At 34.1% G+C, this 15,681-nt stretch overlaps 1 protein-coding gene across 1 annotated transcript in view; it reads right to left on the bottom strand.

The window, feature by feature from the left end:
* The window catches only part of LOC149792433 (uncharacterized), a 138,045-nt gene extending 127,661 nt beyond the window's left edge, over nt 1–10,384 (bottom strand). Inside the window, exons 1-5 of the mRNA XM_089969575.1 lie at nt 10,056–10,384; nt 8,895–9,071; nt 6,111–6,433; nt 4,897–5,040; nt 4,232–4,370 (exon numbers count right to left, since the gene is read on the bottom strand). Coding sequence (XP_089825701.1) covers nt 4,232–4,370; nt 4,897–5,040; nt 6,111–6,433; nt 8,895–9,029 — 741 coding nt within the window. The 5' untranslated portion in view covers nt 9,030–9,071; nt 10,056–10,384. The remainder of the gene's footprint in view (nt 1–4,231; nt 4,371–4,896; nt 5,041–6,110; nt 6,434–8,894; nt 9,072–10,055) is intronic.
* Between the last annotated feature and the right edge of the window lie 5,297 nt (nt 10,385–15,681).

Below are 15,681 nucleotides of genomic sequence, written 5' to 3'. Positions count from 1 at the left end.
ATAAGGTGCTTTAGCACTAACTAGTGAGGAAATAGGTCAGCTTGGCTTTTCTAGAGCTCGTGTCCTGATGTAAAATCAGATGATGCTTACTTGAATAAGATCACAGCTCATCCTTGAAACTATGAATGAATTTACGTACAGTGTTTACAAGAATGACCACTTCTTTAAAGTGCACACCTACGATCATAGAGAAAATGAGTATTTAAGATTCTATTACCTAAATGACCATTACAAACCATAATTATGAAACTAATACACATAAGTTTAGATATACATAACACTACATATAAGTAGAATATTTGGATATCTGTACTTACACAACAATTTATGTTTGTCCAAGATTATCTGATAGAGTTCATTGAAAGCAACACCCACTCCCTACATGTAACATTTTCTGGAACAGAAACACTCTGTCCAAAATGGTATTATTCTGAATTTCTGTTAAAGCGAACCTTTCGGAGGTGTCTTTTGGGTAAACGTATGATCCCTATGAAACCATGTCATACTCGTCTAATAGTACTATTTCCCTCTATTATAACATTGCCTTGTATTTCTTTTGCAGCGACATAATATACATTGCTCAAAAGGTCAATACTTTCGGTAAACGATTTAAACGATCACTTAATTTTCTGACTTTATCTCTTTTTTTCGCACAACATTTTTCGTGGTGGTGTCAGTAAGTGGTTCCGACGTATTAGAATAATTGTATAATTGATCAGAATTAATTCCGAGATTGCTTCAGTTTACAATGGGGTGAGCGAGTTTTGTATCTTGAGTCACCACTGATATACTAGACTGTGTCCAAGGTTGTGTCACTTGTGGAGTATGGGGATTACCACCTATGAATCCATGGTGACATGGGGACTAGTCATTCTATATTAATTATAGCTAGGTTGCTGCCTGAAGTTGTTTGGTTTATTAGACCCCATTGAATTTGACTCTACGTATTTTTTTAGGTCGCACTCAATGTCTTAACCCTGGGTTTATTTCAATACCATGGACAATAAGGAAGAAAAAAAGCACCATTTGATGTGGTAATGAAATTCAGCTAATCTTAAATGCTGATTATACTTGATCTGCAGGCGCTGTCCTGTTGTATAAAACATGAAATTATACATCTCGAATAATTGTGTACTAATACACACCCTTTTGTAGAATATAACTTGGCCTACAAAATTCTTCAGATTTACACTTAATTTTGTACATACTACTCGGGTTTCTGACACAGTCATTTATTCCTGAAGATTGATATAATGTACATTCATTTTCGCAGAACAGCTATGGGAAAATTGTAAATGGCTGAAATCCAATCGTATATTTTTCTATACTTTTCAGTTTGGGATATTTCTTCAAATGGTTTCAGTGTATCCCACCAGAATTCCAGTATGAAAAATAAATGAGCAAATGCTACTACTACTACTACTGTTGCTACTTCTAATCATAAGGAAAAGTAGAATAGCTACGGAGTAATATATTTGCAGTTGTAGATATATGGTACGTCAACAGTTAAATTTTTTTAAATTAAAACTTCAAAAACAACCAATAATTTGCATAGCTTCATAGCCACTACCCAATCCGATGAGCACATACGCGATATAAATTTATGTTCGTTTATAAAGTTCTAAAATTATACAATTGATAATTATTTTCAGAAGTGCTCATCTTACAAGTTTCACGACACCAACTACATTATTGACATTTATGTTCTATATCACTGCCAAAGTGAAAAATGAACTTAATAAAAAACACATAAAAACACAGAAATTATACTCATTACTAGATGATAGAGTTCTAAGCACATTTTTGACCAAACTATAATGATCTTAAAGACGTCACGAAAATATTTCCAGAACAATAAAGCATAGAAATGTGTGTAATTAAAACTATGGAATACATATTTTGATACATATTCAAAGTACACTACATTATGATTTTCCTGCAACTCATTTTAATTTGCCATGTAATAAAAACATGCCATAGATATTTACAGGCATACAATTTTCTACAATAAGAAAGGTTGTTCCACATGTTTCATCATAAGAAGCATTGTATCACTATATGTCTACAGTGATACTCTGCTACCATAAACAAATCACAGTATGTCATTGGTTCAATAGATATTTGATCTTCAAGAAAAGCGATAAAATTTCTGTTATTGCTACGTAAAACTGTATCGATGATACGGTACGTCTATAAGGGACAATAAAATGTGCTAAGGAAGAAAAAACGCGTAATAAATACTTGTTCGAGGCTGTTCTAACTGGAAATTATTTACATTACGTAAGTTATGGCAAGTAATATCATGCACATCTAGTGGAATCAGAGATCCGAGATAGGTATGGCTTGAAATTGCTGTCATTGTATACAAGGATTGTATTGTCGCTTAAATTCACGACTACCCTATCCAGCTTCTTGGTGTAGCGCTTCAATAGATATTAATTTTGTTGCATCAGTCACAACTCTGGCTGCCTTATTTGGTTTTAATTCGAGTTTTTTCTCGAGTAGTTTGTTGGTTTCCCAAACCAAACTATCATATGCCATAATTGGTCGTATGAAAGACGTGAATATAATGTCGAGAGATATCTTATCGAAGTGAATGTGAGTTTATGCATTACAGTAATAATTGATCTTGCCTGTTCCTTTATGGAATCTATTTGTTAGTGCATTGAGAAGCAGTTTGAGAGAAAAACTCCAAGATGCAAAATCTGATAATAGATTCCCAGATATTGACATTAAATAGGAATGAATAATTGGTTTCAAAACTTCTCTATATATTAGTATCCACTTGACCTGCGACTATTTTTCTGGGGTACCAAAATTTCCGATGGAAGATTCCACTAAATCTTGAACTCAACTTCTAATCAACATTTTGTTTTCTACTTAAAATCATGACAAAGGTCATGTAGGTATAAAGTATATTTACAACCCACAATCAAAAGCTGTACCCTAAGGCACGCAATGTAAATTAAATATACACAACACTTGATTTGTCATTAAAAAATCTTATATTGAAGTGTGTATCATATACAATGCTATTTACGTATATCAAGAATAGTAAGGGACCTAACACGGATCCTTGGAGCACACAAGCTCTAAAATAGATCCACTCTGAAAACACACCCGGAAGAATTGCTCGTTGTCTTCTTCTTTTGAGATAGGAAAATAATCTTTTGATTAGGCTTCCTGTGATACCAGTAGCTTTCCATTTGTGAACGAGACTTTTATGTAAAACTCGGTCAAAAGATTTACTTGTGTCCCAAAACACAATTCTTACTTCATTATAGAAATCGTTTGCTTTGCACAATGTATCATAAATATGTGTTATTTGATTACTTGTAGAATCACCAGAAATAAAATAAAACTGAACAGGTGTAAGAATGTTATTTTCAACTAAGTAATTAAATATGTGTTCAAAAGTTACTCGTTCATAAAATTTGCCAACAGATTCAAGAAACGACTTTGGTCTGTAATTAAATATAATGGATGGGAAAATTGGAAAAACAACGTTTGCTTATTTGTTTCCTATACTCTGGCTTTATTTTGAGTGAAAATATTTCAACATTTCGCTGTATATAGTCCTATTAAACCTGTTTAGTAATTATTCATGTTTTGTTTTCATTTTTGCTACTGCTAAATACCATTCTGGAAGGTCATTGATCCATTCATAGTGTTGCTTATCGTCGTCAAAGTGTACTTATGGTTCTCTCGAGTTTGTTTTAACGGACAATCTTCGTCTACACGTGTATTTTTTCACCAAGATACCCAAGTACATGTGTTTGTTCCTCTTCGGACCATGTCTACAGAAGGTATTACATTGATTCCTCTACTAATAAAACTTTGTAGCTCCATGAGTCAGCAGAATGTGATCCAAGGTGAGGTACCTTTTGCTACGTAAGTACTGTCTATTATGAATGACAGGCACACTGATACAAGTGACCCAGCAATTTGTTAAATTTTAAACCAACATAAATTTATATTACTTCTGAGCTCACTGCTTCCTGCAAAAGACGGCCGAAAAGCCATGTAAATTTATATTGTTTTATTGACGTTTTAAAAACAGTTAGTTTTGATGGTACAAATAGGACATACCTCCTACTTGCGATCACAGAGCAGGTATGCAAAACAATAATGGGACTGTAGTAGCTCTCACGTGAGTTTTAGGTTTTGCTGATAGGTAAGTTTGAACCTTAAATCGAAGAAATCGTTTGAAACGAATTCACTTTTTATCTACCTTTGTCACTGTAACGTTCGGAAGTGGATTTGTAGAGATCTTCCCAGCTTCTACATATTCAGCCATGTAGCATGTGACATGGTCTCCATCTGGATCTATCGTAGGAATTCGAATGTAGTTGTCCTTATCGAGAAGAAGTCTGGATTATCAAAATGAAAGAATGTCTTAGCAGTGCTAGTCAAAAACGCTTTTCACAAATAAATATTAATCGACTATTTACAATACTTCAAAGCGTATTGTGCAGTGAGCTACTTAAAGTATTAATCTGTCAGATATCTATAGGAAGTAAAATCCTATAATGTGAATTAACACCATTTGTTAAACTGTGAACTTGACTTTATATATATATATATATATATATATATATATATATATATATATATATATATATATATATACACACACACATTGGATAGTTCCTCATCTTTAAGAAGCTTTGATCGCTTCACATTCTTAGGTGACACATAAAACATGCATTGACAAGATCACAAAATAAACACGACGAAATAACAAAACAAGAAAATGTTGACAATAATTAAGGAAGTAAACATATTTCAGTCTTTAAGTATGTTCTTGCAGTCGAAATAAGTGAAAACTTGAAATAAAGCGTTATACCCCAATAACAATATCGAAATATCGTCTTTGAAAGACGTCATTCGTCCTACCTGTAAAAGGGTTTACTGAAAGCTTGTGGGCTGTTGTTAGGTTTCCCAGTATCACGTCTTAAGTTTGGTGAAGCTTTCATCTGTAAATGCCAGTCTGGATTTCCACCTTGTAGAGACAAATGTCTCCATGAATGGCCTTCAAAACTGTGTTACAATTGAAGTATAATATAAGTGAAGATATTGCAAAATTTCATAGTAATTACTGCTCTTTATATCTTGTTTGTTTAGAAATATTGTTATTTAATATATATTGTTCAAGTATTTACAAACCTCCACAAGTTTTATATGATCAAGCCAAGAACCGATACGTGAGCAACTCCTTGAAAGATGATTGTTTGTTGGGGTTATTTTATTAAGATCTATGGGACACATTCTACGCATCACTCTTTGTTCTAAAATCTGAAAACACTGATAATAAAATATCAACTATCAATATTTAGTATTTAGTGATGGGAAATCTATTTGAATATAAAATAGTCACAGAGTTAAAATTAAATTTATAGCCATCATTGTACCAATTTTAATAATACAGACTGCATTATAGTTTTCATCATCTTTCTAACTTGACTTAAACATGTTAAATACGTCATATCGCCATGGTGTTAAAATTTCACTTACTGGTATAAATAGAAATGAAAAGATATCAGTATAGGTACAAAACGACACTTTGTCATTTCTGTAGGTGATGAGGTCTCAAAAGAGCTGCAATACCTGGTCTACAGTTTGCATACAACCGTATCCAGCGTATATGATTTCACATTTTCTGAGTTATTATTTATTTCAAAGTATTACAACACTATAAATGGCAACGTGCAACGACTAATTTCATTACTGATCTTTAAGAATAACCTTCCAAAATTCAAGCTCTAATACATTTTTCTTCTAAATCATTACACTCGTTTTCGAGCGTAATTATCAAATATTGCTGCAGTAACAGACCTTCCTAAATGTTATTTATAGCAAGGCATATTTCCTCCATTGTATAAATGCACTATTGGCGGTTTATGTAAGTGCTCAGGGTTAAAAAACAATTTATAATTACGTCATGTATAGGAAAAGTCATTCAAGATAGAATATGTGCTACCAGACAATTAATATATGCATTTTACCCACTCGACCGTAAAGTAAAGCTTTAAATAATGCCAGATAATAATCACATTGCCAGGTAATAATCACACACACAAACACGCACACAAAAAACATGGTAATCTTACGCTATGTCCATGTATGGTGCATCTCGAATCATTGGATAGTGAACAACCGTCCAATCTTGTTCCCAGTGGGCTTTCTCGCTCACATCTACCACACGTTCTTTCATGTTCTTATAAACATCATCACTTATTTGGATAGTTGTTGAACTTTTTGCGGGAGGAACTTTGGTCTCTACAGACCAGTTGCCGAAGAAGCGACTGTCACCCTGTTTCTGCAAGACTTCTCCTCTAGTAGAATTCGTGTCCTTATTTATTGATGCTCTGGAACAATTAATGCCGCATGGTCCTAACCCCAACATCCATCCGCTAATGACATCTAGCCGAACCTTTTGATTGAAACACACTAATGAAGACATTATAAAAAGTACTAAACGAAAATCAAAAGAATCAGATATGCTGTTCTTTATGAACCTAGTTCATTCACGACACTAAAAGTATCGTTGTGTGAGATGAGTGGAAATCTCTGCTTAGAAAATACACGGCCCATAACAAAGACGGCCTATTAGAGATTCGGCCCATACTAATTTAATTAAGAAATCTTTCCATAACATTCTCGGCCCATTATAGAGCTGGTCCGCGACAAAGACGGCCTGTCGTCGCTCTTGTATGGCTTCGTAACACATGTTTCTACTGAACAAGAAATAGCAAACTATGTCCATTTCAGATCAAAGATTTTTGTGATGCTGTGTGGATTCGTAAACATCTTGTTACTAAACCAGAACTATTTAATCGAAAGATGCTATTTACTGACTAATTAGATAATCCTTAATGCATATGCAAACATCGCGGGTTTGATTTGACCAGTCACCTTTTTTGTAAATTGGCGTTTTGAGCAAAAGCACAATTAAAAAGTAATTGGCATTTAATCTGTGCCCCCATCCCCACAAAAAGTCTTTCTTGCCAAGCTGTTTACTTTTAAAATCATTGTCAGGGTGGTCTTGTTGCCGCATTTACTCAGAGAAAAAAAAACTAAATATTTCCCGTAGTTCTATAATTTAATATAAAGAGGATCTCAAATGGAATGGGTAATAATTTAATATTGAATTTATGAAACGAATTGAATAATGTTCATCTTTTGCGAACCTTGGCGAGCAAAGCTGGACATTATTTAACGAGTTTCATAAATTTAATATTAAATAATTACCCATTTGAAATTCTCTTTATCACATAGTTTTATTTCAGTAGAAATTATTTAGATAGAAAGAAGAACGAATAATTTCGTTAATTTTGATAGATGCTTTACCTTTCATTTGTTTTGCGTAACAAATAGTCCCAAACAAAGTTGAAATAGGAAAAATATATCATATAGTTTTGATAACTATAAATCAAAGAATAAACATGCATCCAAATAAACAGAACATTTTACAAAAGGCAAAACATTTGTCAACATAAAATGTCCAATGCGAGTGATGTCACATTGTTTGATACTGTGTAAAGTACCGGTTTGAATTGGCTACACAACAATGTTCCGGTGTTTACGTTGAAACTACATTTCTAAACATTACATTGTTGCCATATTTTTGTGAAAAGAAGATTACTGGATGCAGAAATACACGTCTTTATTGTATTGTATTTGTGGCCAGATATTTGCAGCATTTGATTTGGAACATTAGATTGTACAGAAGACGTAAACAAAGTTTACTAAAGTTCTGTCAGATGGGGAGACCGGCTTATGTCTACATTCTTTCTTTAACAAAGGTGAGTTTATTTACTTCAGTAAGTTTACATCTAAACCAAGCCTGCATATAGGGTGGATTCCATGCTACAGACATACCTTTATTTTGTTTAAAAATACTATCTGTTTAACTCAAATATCCTAGCGGCCGTGCAAGGACAGAGACGTTTTAAACTTAGAATACTGGAAAATATTTAACGTTGATACACAATTTACGGTATACGGATGAGAAGTGAGACTGTAATCAGATTCACAGGTGTCAACACATGCTTACGATCACATGTAGTATAGTAGTATTGTAGACATGTGTTACCTTAAAGCCAATCAGCAATTAAAATATCGGCAGGACAAGAGTAGTTTCGGAATGTTGATTATACAATATGTACGCTAATTAATCTGATATTATGATATATTTCACTATATTTCTAACAAAGATTTTAAAAATGAACTTGAAGAATGAGCATTACATCAATATTACTTTTATGTTAATCATGGACAGAAAGGCCGAGTATGTAATAGGCCGAGTACTTCATGGGCCAAGTGCGTGATGGTCCCAGAACCTTAACGGGCAGACTCTGTTATGCGTCTCTTAGTCCCGGAATCGTTGGATTAGTAAGGTTTAGTCGGCTGATAAGATTTTGTTTCAATAAATGTGGAAAGACGAATACAGTACCGTGGTTATTGTAATACAGTTTATTTTCGTCTAGTTCCTTTTTGGATGATTTTCCATAAATAACATGTTCTTATGGATCACTGGTAGATATACTTTGATCTTAGGATATACTATTTCAATGACTTTGATCTTAGGATATGCTATTTCAATGATTTTACTGCAAACTGGAGGGCTACAATACTCGTCGGTGAGATATGATATTAACGATGGTTACATGTTTATCCCTTGATCGTGGTCTTCCTTTTTGATCATTTTCCGGAAAGGATAGAAAATGTAGACTTAAGTTTGACATACGTATAGTCTGTAAAATGAATAGAACGGTGAGTATGGCTTATGCATAGAAAATATCAGCTTCTATAGTGTCTTAGTGACATGTAGTTTAATTTGTGTATTACCTAAAATTTGGAGAGAGAGAGAGAGAGAGAGAGAGAGAGATTACCTGGAAACCATTCGTTCCATTTATGATGACGAAACTCATGGACGCCCCAATGAATTGTCCGGTATCATTAGTATTTATTTCTTGTGTCAGGCAGCATAAGATGACGAATAGCAGTATTGTTTTCAAATGTCCCATGCTGGAATTATTAATACAGGAGACACGTGAATGGGTGTAGAGCTAAAAGAGACAAAGGAAGAAGCATGCATGCAGAAGAGCCAGGGAAATAATTTGTTTGCTTTATTCAATATTTGAAAATACGTTTATCAAAATATATCGTGTACAATCGAAATATAACATAGTTACACCTTAAATATGCAACATAGAGGAACCATTTCCCCACACAAGAAACTTTCATTATAAAAAACAAGTTCGTTTCAGGCATCTTCTATTTCTAAACATCATGCATTTTGATTCTGAGAAGTTATCTCCTTTGTCTTACCTGATATTATTACCTTAGAAGTATTCATAAATACTAATTTGTAACTGAATATATATATATATATATATATATATATATATATATATATATATATATATATATATATATATATAATCTCATTAATATTTCTAACACTTATAACTCTTTTTCAGAAATAAAAAGTTTTCCGGCTATCCTTCAATATATTTCCAAGTAAAAGAAGAAACAAAATCCAATGAAATGATGTTGATACAAAGAACAATATAAAAGAAGTTTGCATATTTATTAATCGGAAAACGCTATTAGAGTCTCTACCTAAATTTTCGTTACTTAGTTCATATATGTGTGATTAATTAATGTCGTTGTTACAAGATTAGATTGCATTTAATTTGTCAGATTTCATCACATTTTTTTCGGCAGAACTGTCGTGAAATTATTCTGCGATTGATAGATAATATCTGATTGATAGATAATATCTGATTGATAGATAATATCTGATTGACACTGCTATTGATGGATTATTTATTACACTGGGCTATTAAACAAATAAATTAAGTATGTCTTTAAATGAGAGACACAAAATGAATATATATATATATATATATATATATATATATATATATATATATATATATATATATATAGAGAGAGAGAGAGAGAGAGAGAGAGAGAGAGAGAGAGAGAGAAGCCAAAATTAACTCTTATGAGCATTTAGTAAATACATGAAGTTGTCGACCACATACCTGTAGGGTCTCTCGATAATGAAATATGATCTAAAGCAGCCAACTTGTATCTTATAAAGATCCCGTTTTTATCTGAAATGATTGGATTTTATTCCATCCAGACTGGTTTTAGAAAGTCACTGATGTCTATTTGTTTAGGAATTTTATTTATAGATGATGTTGCACTTGTGAGCAGTCTTAACGGACTAATTCTATGTCGTCTACCACTGCTTTTATATTTACACTGACTATATCAATAGTCTTCTCTTTCCGACAATCCTGTTTGGAATTTATTGATACATTGCATATACAATATACAAATTCGTTTACAGGTTTTATGTAGCTTAACAATAGTCCCTTGCGGAGTCGACAATTCAACGTGTCTCAGTTACTATATTGACAGTAACGTCATACACCATCATATCTGGTTTGATAAATGGGAGATGTGTGACGACAGAACGGCCTCGTCAGTATTTCAAAACACCGCTGCAATGGATAAAGCAAAATGATCAATGACTATACGGCACAGTTAGGTTATCGACATTCAATAACCTTCATAACTTATAAGGAATTTGAAGATTATAAACTATTCCTCAGTGATACTCCTCAATGATATTATTTCAAATTCGCAAACTAAGATTGCGCATATGCCTTGCGATTGCAACGCTTCAAATCACATGAATAAAACACAATATATAACCAATATTATTGTGCCTGTGTGTATGGTTTTATTCTTATTACTATAAATTTGGACATTTTTCAATATTGTATTCTCTATTAATACTATACAATATTCATTCGCAAAGAAGCTGATGCATTCTTTATAAATGTTTATGAAAAATTGTATCATATTGAACGTTATATAATTTACCTATAGTTTAATTGTTGCAGATGGCTGATGCTAAATTAACACAGTTTGAATAAAGACAGATACATGCATGTTTGAAATTACTTTAAATTGTCCATAAATAACATGTTCAACAAAATCTAATGACCATTATCATAATGAGTTAAAAGGAGATGTAAATAAAATGGCGAAAATCTTTCAAGAACTCGTAAGGTTCGTGGCATGGCTCTGGTTAAAATCTCTTTATTTAGTAAATATCTGGAAATATTTCACGAGTGAAGTATAAACAATGTATTGTAACTTAATGAACATACCAATGTGTCAACTTCAAGAGCGAAATACATCATGCATCTACCAAAAGAACGAAGATTTTCATTTTATTACATATTTTCAGAGCCAAACCGTCGACTTGCATGGCTTTTTTCATTCTGTGTCAATGCGATTAACAACTGCAATACTATATCGATAAAAAGAAGTTCCTATAGACTTGAATGCGTAACTTCTTTAAATAAATGATTTTAAATGATTTTGTTTGCTTATCTATAAAGACTTTTGTTCTTTTTTTTAATTTATTTCACCTTTCAAACATGATTTTTGAAGCCTTGGCAGGCTTACAGTCTACTTCGGCAACAGAGTTTGCACCAAAATTTCGGATGTCATTTAATTTCGAGTTGCAATCAACACTAATCTATACCAATTTCTGCATCTTTTTCAACTATGATTACGATTGTGTTGAGGGTTAAAATTGCTACTGATGCTACGATTGTGATGAGGGTTAAAATTGCTACTGAAACTATGTGTTACTATATTTATTCGAGAGTTTTTCCCTTCTAATGTCTACCGTCTGTCGTAGAGTGTAACACTGAATGTAGAAAAGAAACAGGTCGTGTACGTTCAGTCACTGACGATTCACGTGGAAAATTGTTTTGAAAATATTGAAGACCCCTTTCCACGGTTTACATAAATGTATGCAACAAGGTTTACGGTCTTACCATAGTTTAAGAGATATTAATCCTGAGAGAGAGAGAGAGAGAGAGAGAGAGAGAGAATTAGAAAAATGAGAAAGGACTAATAAGGAAATAACAGTTTGAATATAAGGAGATGAGATATATTTCGTAAATCTGGAGAAGAACGTGTTTCCAAATTTGAATATACAGTCGCGTTCTAGTCCTCAAATCAATGTCGCCTCAGTTTAGTCAGATCTGATATGGCAGGATTTATACATTTATAATGAACACTGACCAGGTGTTGATATCTGCAATGGTATCAACTTCTTTCGCGTTTAAATCCAGTAGCCATAGAACTTTCTGAATATATTCTTCGTCGCTTCGTACAGCATAAAGTCTGTATCAAGAACTATTAGAAATAATACGGCTTTATTATTCTCATTGTATTACTATTTGTGTATTATTATTATTATTATTATTACCGCTCCGGTGGTCTAGTGGTTAGAGGGTATGCCTCGGATGCGGGAGGTCGCGGGTTTGAACTCTGGCCGAGTCATATAAAAAACTTAGAAAAATGTTACTAAGCTGTATCGCTGAGCGCTGAGCATTAAGAGGTTACTGTTAGGACTGGTCGGCATGGTCTCAGGATAATGTGATGATGATATATAATAATAATAACAATAATAATAATAATAATGAGGACTTTGTATAACGCTTAATCTTTAGAAGCTCTAAGCGCTTTACAACATTAGACAACACCTATAAGATAAAAAACATATATAATGATATGATTACAAAAACAAACACCATGAAATTAGAACATAAAAAACATGCTGAAAATATTTAAGGTAGGAAACATTATAAGGTCTTTAAGTTTGTTCTTGCAGTCGAAATAAGTGAGTTTTGAGAGCACTCTTGAATGGGATCACCGTGTCTTTGTGTCTAAGTTCAGTGTGCAATTTATTCCACGTTGCTGGGCCCTGGTATGCAAAAGAACGCTGTCCATATGACTTTGTTTTCATAGTGGGAATAATGAGTATACGATTGTCAGAAGAGGAGCGTAAGTATGTTGCTGGTGTGTACACATGAGTGAGGTCGGATAGGTATGTTGGACTGGAGTCCATCAGCGAAACGTAGCCCAGAGAACAAATTTTGATTCTGGATCGAATGGATAGCCAGTGTAGGGTACAGAGCAGAGGGGAGGTGTGCTCTGATCGTGATACTCTAAGTATGATCCGAGCAGCTGTGCTTTTAACTTTTTGAAGTTTTTGGAGTAGATATTGAGATGAACCAGACGTAATTGAGTTACAATAGTCCAGTCTTGAAAGTACTAATGAACACACAAGTGTTTTAGTGGCATCAACTGAAAGTTATTTGCGAATGTCTGCGGCATTATACCCCAGTGCCAGGCATCACTATAAACTATCACACTGCAGACACTCGTAGCGATATGACTCAAAAAGTGTTTAAGCTATGTTAAAAATCAAAATCACACACACACACACATTATTATTATTATTATTATTACTGGGGCCCCGGGTGGCCGAGTATTCTAAAGCGTTCGCCTTCTTTAATCACTGCCTTATGTCAATGTGGGTATGTGAGAAAGCTTCCAGTTGCTTCCCGTGTATCGGTGGTTCTTAATATCTTACCGGGTTTGCCCTAGTTCTACTTCTTCCAGTTATACTGGCCGTCACGTGTAGCCTTTCTTCCGCTGACAAATAGCGTTAAATCCAATACAGATACAACATTATTATTATTATTATTATTATTATTATTATTATTATTATTATTTAAGAAATGTACATTATATGTCCTTTTAGAATCAGCCGCGTCGTGATACATTCAGACGGTAATTCGAGATTGTGTTTCGAATATTTTTTGAAGAATACCACATTAATGTTTGCATGTTGTTTATGAATCTGTTAATTTATTACTTTTCTTGAAAATATTGCCTACAAGTAGTGAATGGGGACACTATAGGGTCTATGGGACTTACCTGGAAACACCCCTGGGACACTATAGGGTCTATGTAAATTTAACATGGACAAAACCTCTGGGACACTATAGGGTCTATGGGAATTAACATGGACAAAAACCCCTGGGACTGTAAAGGGTCTACGTAAATTTAACATGGACAAAAACCCCTGGGCCTGTATAGGGTCTATGTAAATTTAACATGAAAAAAAATCGTGGGACTGTATAGGGACAATGGGGTCGGGACCCTATTTTAATACGGTCCCGACCTGATGGGTCTATAGAAAGGGAACAGGCAAAAATTTGAAACAGGGAGGGGGTCTCTATTTTTTTTTAAATTTAAAAAAATGTTAAAAAAAGGGGTAGGCAATTGAAAGTCTATCTCTTTTCGAGAAATGTGGGTAGCCCTGAAAAGGGCCTTTGGTTCATCATCTTCTTCTTCTTTTATTTCCTCCACTGCTTCCACCAAGTTCTCACTTTTACCAGTATTCCTTTCTTCTTCTCCTTCTCTGGCATCCAGTCTGGATGACCTATTGCTCGGAATTTCTCCTGTATTATGATCCAGTTGTTGTTGAGTTTGTCAAAGGCCTCTTTTTTCTTTAAGTTTTCCTTATCCTATCGTTCTTTATTTCACTTGTCTTTAATCTTCTTTTCTTCTTCCTCCATTAATTTTCTCATAAGTTCTTCCGATTTCTTAAGCTGGTCTAGGCCTTTTTTGACAAAGGACCACTCTGTCCATTCCATTACGTCTTCCAAAAAGCACCTTACTTCTATCACATTATCCATGGCTTCCTTTAAGTGACCAATCTTTACATACTCTGAATCTATAAAGCCTCTTAGTCTTTTTACTTCTTCTTCTATCATCTCTTTCACCAGATCCATAGCTAATTTCAGGTTGGTCACTTGCCTTCTGACAAAATCTCGGGTAACTTCATGCTTCCATTCTCGTTCAATCCTTTCCACTGCATAAGCTCCATCCACCATACAATACCAAATGTCCTTCAACTGGTTAAACAATTCTGTTACAGCTACCATCTTCCTTGTCTTTATTCCGTAGAATGGTTCCAACATCAAACCTTGTGAGTTCTTATAGGAAAACATCCCCCAAAACAAAATTGAAAATACCTAGATCATTACTTAGAACGCGCGGACGTGAAGGAAAACATCCTCTACTTTTCTCATTTCATATCATCTACTATCCACATACGTGAAGCAGCAATAAACAAACCCCAAATCTACTATTCACACACGCAAAGCATTAAAATGAAACCCCAAATTTACTATCCACACACGCAAAGCATTAAAATTAAACCAAAATCTACTATTCACACAAACGTACGTGAGCGCTTACAAACACAAACACAAACACTATAAAAAAAAGAGTGAGTGTTTATATTCACACTACTCTACATACACACATTGGCAAATAGATTACTATATCTTTTCTAGAGATTGGGGTAGCCCTGAAAAGGGCTGTTTGTTTTTTTGAACTCCATGACACCTGGTGAATGATGGCACCTTCCAGGCCTAGCACAACACATACATCTTCTTCCCCAGTCTCCTTTCACTCTTTTTGGGGAGAGAGCAGAGGAGGGATAAGTGGCTTCAGAACCCCAATCTTCTGTCTCTGGGATTCTGAAATTTCCTCTCTCCTCTTCTTTGTTTCTTCTCTCCTCCTCTTCTTTGTTTCTTCTCTCCTCCTCTTCTTTGTTTCTTCTCTCCGCCTCTTTCATCCTTCCCTCTTCTACGATGGCCTCTGCAGCCAGCTCATTCACTATACGCCTGGCATATTCCAGGTGTACATGAAGTTCAAGCAGTTTAGCTAGTCTGGTGTTCATTCTGGTGGTGTTGATCAATCAACAAGGGTAGCTAGACT

The sequence above is a fragment of the Sinohyriopsis cumingii genome, chromosome 9 (assembly GCF_028554795.1).
Source record: "Sinohyriopsis cumingii isolate HCF-2022 chromosome 9, ASM2855479v2, whole genome shotgun sequence".
NCBI lineage: Eukaryota > Metazoa > Mollusca > Bivalvia > Unionida > Unionidae > Sinohyriopsis > Sinohyriopsis cumingii.
The sequence above is the reverse complement of the archived record's forward strand: the minus strand, read 5'-3'. Positions and strand labels throughout refer to the sequence as shown.